Genomic DNA, 6,716 nt, shown 5'->3' on the forward strand with positions numbered 1-6,716 from the left:
CACCGCCAACTTCGTGATTCCGAGCTGCGACTGAGTAATTTTTTAAGATGTAAAAACCCAGTCCCTATTATTTTTAGCCCAACGTGGGATTCGAACCCAGGACCTCAGCTGGATAGTCGTAATCGTGCCACGTACGCGTTACAACTGCGCCACTGAGAACAACGACTGCTTTTGTGACGTTTATTGTACCAGCACTACGACAAAAGAATAATATAAGAATGTCCATCTTCATGTCGAAATTAAAATTGCTTGTTTAATTTAATATGTATGTATAAAAATGTCTATTGTATACTACTTACACTTTATCTGATAAACGCTTACGTGATTAATATGTTTAAATTACATGAAAATTGATGTTAAAGTTCATAGAGCAAAGATGATTTTATATAAAACTAGCTTTTGCTCGCGGCTCCGCCCGCGTTATAAAGTTTTCAGGCTAAAGTTTTCCGTTATAAAAATAGTAGTTTCGGGAGCCTATGTTCTTCCCAGGGTCTCAAACTGTCTCCATACCAAATTTCATCTTAATACGTTAGGTAGTTTTTGAGTTTAACACGTTAAGGCAGACAGATGCAGCGGGGACTTTGTTATATTATTTAGAACTTTTAAGTGAAACAATCCGTCATACATCATTGTTGCATAACTTTAACCGTTTACGCAGCGCAGGCAACGGAAGCTCTCAAAACTCATAATTTTCCCCGTTTTTGCAACATGTTTCATTACTGCTCCGCTCCTATTGGTCATAGCGATGATATAGCCTATAGCACTCCACGAACAAAGGGCTATCCAACGCAAAAGAATTTTTCAGTTTGGACCGGTAGTTCCTGAGATTAGCCATTACTGCCCTATTGGGTGTAGCGTGATGATATATAGCCTATAGCACTCCACGAATAAAGGGCTATCAACGCAAAAGAATTTTCAGTTTGGACCGGTAGTTCCTGAGATTAGCCATTACTGCCCCGCTCCTATGGGTATAGCGTGATGATATATAGCCTATAGCACTCACGAACAAAGGGCTATCAAACGCAAAAGAATTTTTCAGTTTGGACCGGTAGTTCCTGAGATTAGCGCGTTCAAACAAACAAACAAACAAACAAACAAACAAACAAACAAACAAACAAACTCTTCAGCTTTATATAATAGTATAGATAGAAGTATAGATTACAGAGTGGATGTGGCAGTTTAGGTAAACAGAGGGCAGGGAAAAGAGTCATTGACAGGGGCATGCGAGGTCGCGTGCCGAAGCCAGTCTGTCTAGGGCTTTAGAACTCACCTGTGCCCTGCTGACCCACCGTAAAACTGTATATTGTCGTAGATGACAACTAACTAGCCGATAGTGAATGTTTTACTAAGTATAGCTTGGTTACACATGAACATATTGAAGGTCTATAATTTGCCATTTATAAGAGGTCATTTTAACTCGTTTGAAGTGTTTGTTAAAATTAGTTACAATGTTTATCTAATAATATATTAGAAACGACTGCTAGTTATATTAAGTTTATAAGTACTTATTGTTTACGCAATAATTTAAATGTTTTTGAGGAAATTTGGTTTAGCAACAATTCTAAATTTCCTAAAAATCCGTTTGCTACTTAGTAGCAACATATTATTAAGTATTATTTACTTTGTACACAAGGCTTCATTAGATTTATATTTTTGAAAACAAGAATTTGATTTTTTCCTTTGAATAGTCCCAGTGATGCAAGATTGGGGCTTTACTACATTCCGAAGGGAAAGGTGTTAGTTGAACAAAATGAGGGAGGTAACATGTAATTATGTATATAAAAGACTAGAAGAAATAAAAGGACAATTAATGAGAATTGAATAAGAGAGACATACTTATAAGTGAAATTTTGTTCGCCTACTTGATAAATAAAGTACTGACCCTTTTCATTTTTATTGGATGGTATAATTATAACATAATACAATTTTCAAAAATAAACTAAATGTACCTGAATACCTAATAAGTACTATAATAGATTCTAACCAGCGAAATGCCATTGTGCGTTTTCCGTAGCACACAAAAGTAGGTAGTAGGTACCTATTAAATTATGTTCTAAATAAAATCTAAGTATATTAATCTAGGACATGTCTGGATTAATATTAGATACCTACATAACATTGTACATAAATAACTCTATACTTATGTACAGTACTTAATAATAATAATATAATAATATCAGCCCTATATTATATAAGTACTGTCCCACTGCTGGGCACGGGCCTCCTCTACTACTGAGAGGGATTAGGCCTTAGTCCACCACGCTGGCCTAGTGCGGATTGGTAGACTTCACTCACCCTCAAAATTCCTATAGAGAATTTCTCAGGTATGCAGGTTTCCTCACGATGTTTTCCTTCAGCGTTAATGCAAGCGATAATTCACAAAGAATTACACATTTTACAACTTTTTTAGAAAAATCAGAGGTGTATGCCCTTGGAATTTGAACCTGAACCTCGGCAGTCCGTTCCACACCCTCAGATCCATACCCAACTAGACTATCGTCGCTTCACTCTATACTTTAATAGGATCATCGGATTAATCGATATGTCAAAATCCGTCTAAGTACCTACCACAGACCTATAGCCAGATAGCTGCTTCGTAATAATTCTAAATGTACTTAAACCCCAAAAAAATTGTTTTCGAGAATAACCTGCTCAAGGCTTTAAAAAGCTCTTCGATTTTTTGTACCCCCAAATTTCTGCCGACGGAGTTAAAATCCCTCAAAAATTGGGAACTAATATCCCCTATGTTGCAACAGTGTCTGAGCAACAGTGGCCCCACTGCCATGCCGCCCGGTATCGTTGCCAGGTGACTCCAAATACATTCCCCCAAAACTTAATTTCAGAAATTGGCGTTTTTGCTACAAAAAAGTACGCGAGGGCCCTAAAAAATTACTATTTTCATGCTTTGATGCAAAATACTAAGGCTCGACCGAGATCTCGGTCTCGGCATTCTCGGCTATAAATCCAGCTGAGAATTTTGTCTCGGTTCTCGGCTAAAACCGCCGAGATTCTCGGCAATTACCGAGCTTTGTACGGAACAGAATGAGATTCAAATCAGCGCGCGGCCATATTCGTCGCTCAGTGTGAGTGAGTGAGTAGGCAGTCTGCGTTGTGATTGGTTGGTCCCAGTTGGTGAACTGCGGCCGCCTTCACGCCGTTCGTTCACGGTTTATTTAGCCATTGTTGATTGTTGTTAAATTGAAATTAATTAAAATATTCTAGTTAATAAAAGTAAGTAACAAACCCACATTAGGCCAGCTTGGTGAATGCCTAAACCCTCTCAGTAGTAAAGGAGAGATGTTCCCAGCAGTGGGATCCAATATTTAATACATTGTATTAATTATGTGAAATTATTTTTTGGTTTTGAGTGGTTTTTGAAGGCGGTTTAATTTTTTGTTAAAATTATTTTATAAGTATTATTTTGCTGAGTTATTACTTGTACGATAAAAGTAGACACTCTTTCAAGGGTGAAAATACCGAAAAAAAAATTATACTATATTATGTTATTTGACTTTGATTGTTAAGCGGTTTTTTTTTATAAAACAGTGCCTACTGTAGTATACAGTTAACATTTTTTTATAGTTTATTCATGATTTGTCTATTCTCGGTCTCGGCCGAGATTTTATTTCATTCTCGGTCTCGGTCTCGGCCGAGATTGAAAAACCCGTCTCGGTCGAGCCTTACAAAATACGCAATATTTTGCTCTAAATATACTTATTTTTCCGACAGTTCCTCCAAACATTTTATGACCCAAATTTTCCTTCCTTTCAAAAAACCAACTTGCCAACTGTGCTGACGGCAGTTGCTACTCGCTCAACGTGACTGAGCAGTGAATTTCCATATATATTAAATTCTCTTTGAGTGAATAATGCCACGACTTTGCCATGCGATAACACTGACGACACGACTGTTGCATCGAATAATAATTACGACAAATCGATCGTATATTACATCTAATATAGATATGACAGTAGAAACTAAAAACGTTATAGCTGTAAACGAAAAGCCGCATCAAACACCAGTGAGACGGTCTGCACAATCATTGTAACATGTATGGCCTATCTTGTCTTGTTTTGGTGATGTAGTTCCGATGCTACAATATCCCTGAGTGAAAAAAATAGATTTTAAATCGATATTTTAGTAATGTTTCATTTATATAATATAATATAAATATATTTACTCGTCACTTGAGCAAATCTTTGAATTATCTACTATTTAGAACATGTGTCATTTATTGCGTTGGCTGTAAATTATAAAATTATTAAAAGTGTAATGATAAAAATAAGTTATTCCATTGATTTTAAAACTGCATTACCTACTTAATTCAATTAATAACTACATTTGTTTTAATATACTAATAATGCTACGTTATTTTATACATTTTGAAAATGTTGTAATCGTTTCTAGAGCACGCCGCTATTCAGTTCAGGCTGCAACAGTAGGCTGGCTAAAAGGGTCCAGCTACGCTTCACCATTTCTAAAATTAAATATCCCATTTATTATCCACGCGTTGGTATTCTAAATCGTTTATCGATCTAAATATCGAGTGTGTCTTAGTGATGTTTCAATTCCGATGGTTCAATACATTGAAAATAATAATTCACATGAACATCCCTATTGTACTTATGACAAAAATGGTGCCCGTTTACCAGCTGGCACTTATTGTCTGATGATAAAAAATCATCTCTACAATTTAATAATACACACCTGGAATGGCGACTGTGCTTGATTCAATTAAACGTTATCAGCATATTATAGAAAGTAATTCAGACGACGAACATAAAGTAAGTACATATTTCAGCGATAGAAACCAAATCACTAGGTGCTGACATTTTTCTCAAAAAATGCATATGTGCTGAATAAAATATATTAATTTGATGATGAAAGAAGCCTCTTTTTGAGGAAGACACACACATACTATGACAACGTGTTCTCAAGCTACCTCTTGAATAAAATTGTTTACTAAAGGTGTGATGTGTATAAAATAACCATATGTGTAATAGACTGTAAGTAATAATCGTGTATAAGTTTCATAAAATTACATTATAGGCTTTGTAAACCGTAGCCCAAAACTTATTAATTTTGATCTGAATACGACAGAGTGCAACTTAAGAAAACAAGAATCAAGTTTACCAGCAATCTATCTATAAACAAAAACTTTTTTCAGATTTTAAAATGCATAAACAGATTATATCATTTGGCCGTAACAGTTCAACACTTACAAGATACAGGTGTGGGACGGACAATAAATGCCCTACGAAAAGACCTGGAGCAGTGGGCCCTGCAGCTCGCTCTCTTGTCCAGAAATGGAAGGAGATGGTGGAAGCAGACGAGAGTGACGAGGATGGACATCAATATCATGAAAGTTGGTACAAATATATCTAATTAATAATTATATTAATAACAATCTTGTTTAGTTGCTTGTGATTCATAGCATAATTAAGAATACGGTGACATATAAGTACTTGCCTAAAAACAGAGGTAATATGTCAATATACTTTGACATGAAGACATCCATATCAACATAACCACTTATATATAAAACAATGGTAGGTTGTTTAAAATTATTTGTATATGAGTTGTCATATATTTACATTTACAAAGAAAGTGTTGAGGTTACCTAATTTCTTTAATTGATGTTGAAATTATGTTGAATGACCTAGAAATTTATGCATTTTAAACCAATCTTGAGTATGTCATGTGGCCAATGTTTATATATTGCATACAAAACCAAAAGAGTTTTATTATTTTGACAAAATTTTATTTCTGTTCATTATATTTTGACCTTGGAATAAGAACATTTTAAATAAAGAACTTATACTATAGAGTATCGTATGGGAATCATATTTATGCCAGTCAACATGTTCTTTTTGTTTACTTTTTACCAAAGACGATATAAAAGGCACAGGCTTCATAAAACATTCAAATTAGGCTCAATAAAAACTTGCTGTATACTTTTCTGGGATTAAAAGTTAGAAAGCAACTTTAATACCAACCAAACTCAATCACTATGGTAATCCACACTGCCAATTATACCAGGACATCAGCACCATGTAACGATAAAAAAAATGCTAACTATTCAACCTAATTCCTAGAAAAAAATAGTAGTCTTACACTAATTAAGGACATATGTGCTCAATTTCATAAAGGCAACTGTTTATACAGGAAAACCCAGTAAAATTCCTGTATAAAACATATGAACTAACAATATATAGATTGAAAACTTTTGGTTTCTGGTGCACACTTTTAATTGTATTTTTTTTATAGCATCAACACATATTGACCATGGCAGCGGAAGAGAATCAGATGATAATGGAAGGCAGGATTTAAGATCCAGTAACACTAATTCTACCTCTAAAATGAATGGTACTAACAGTGGAACGAAGAGGGAATATCAGAGTAGCGAGGTATGTGGTAGTCATACTAATATTATAGATGAGAATGTTAGTGATCATACTTAAATGTTATTTGTTTAATGCTGAAGGGATTTAAATTAAACTTAGCATCCATGATAATTAATTTGCTTGTTTACAAAAAAAGTTATGTATACAAAGAAATTTTAGTGTCTTATATACTTATTTTGAGTAATGTCTATAATTTTAAAACCCTATTTTTTTATAACATACAAAATGCGAATTCCATATAGATAGATATTTTTAAACAAAAACCTCTCCATAACCACACACCACAAAATGATTACATTTGTAAAATAATAC

At 34.4% G+C, this 6,716-nt stretch overlaps 1 protein-coding gene across 1 annotated transcript; it reads left to right on the top strand.

Annotated features, from left to right (window-relative positions):
• Window positions 1-4,474: 4,474 nt before the first annotated feature.
• Window positions 4,475-6,385, top strand: LOC119192612 (transcription elongation factor B polypeptide 3-like). The gene is made up of 3 exons (XM_037446421.1): window positions 4,475-4,784; window positions 5,168-5,365; window positions 6,268-6,385. Exons 1-3 carry the CDS (start codon window positions 4,713-4,715, stop codon window positions 6,328-6,330), a joined length of 333 nt encoding a protein of 110 aa, XP_037302318.1. The 5' UTR covers window positions 4,475-4,712; the 3' UTR covers window positions 6,331-6,385.
• The last annotated feature ends 331 nt before the right edge of the window (window positions 6,386-6,716 follow it).

Source organism: Manduca sexta, unplaced genomic scaffold (assembly GCF_014839805.1).
Source record: "Manduca sexta isolate Smith_Timp_Sample1 unplaced genomic scaffold, JHU_Msex_v1.0 HiC_scaffold_2988, whole genome shotgun sequence".
Taxonomy (NCBI): domain Eukaryota; kingdom Metazoa; phylum Arthropoda; class Insecta; order Lepidoptera; family Sphingidae; genus Manduca; species Manduca sexta.

Coding starts and splice junctions, on each gene's coding strand:
- LOC119192612 (XM_037446421.1), top strand. CDS start 4,713: ATGGCGACTGTGCTTGATTCAATTAAACGTTATCAGCATATTATAGAA. Junction 4,785..5,167: donor ATTCAGACGACGAACATAAA/GTAAGTACATAT, acceptor AACTTTTTTCAG/ATTTTAAAATGCATAAACAG. Junction 5,366..6,267: donor TGGACATCAATATCATGAAA/GTTGGTACAAAT, acceptor TTTTTTTTATAG/CATCAACACATATTGACCAT.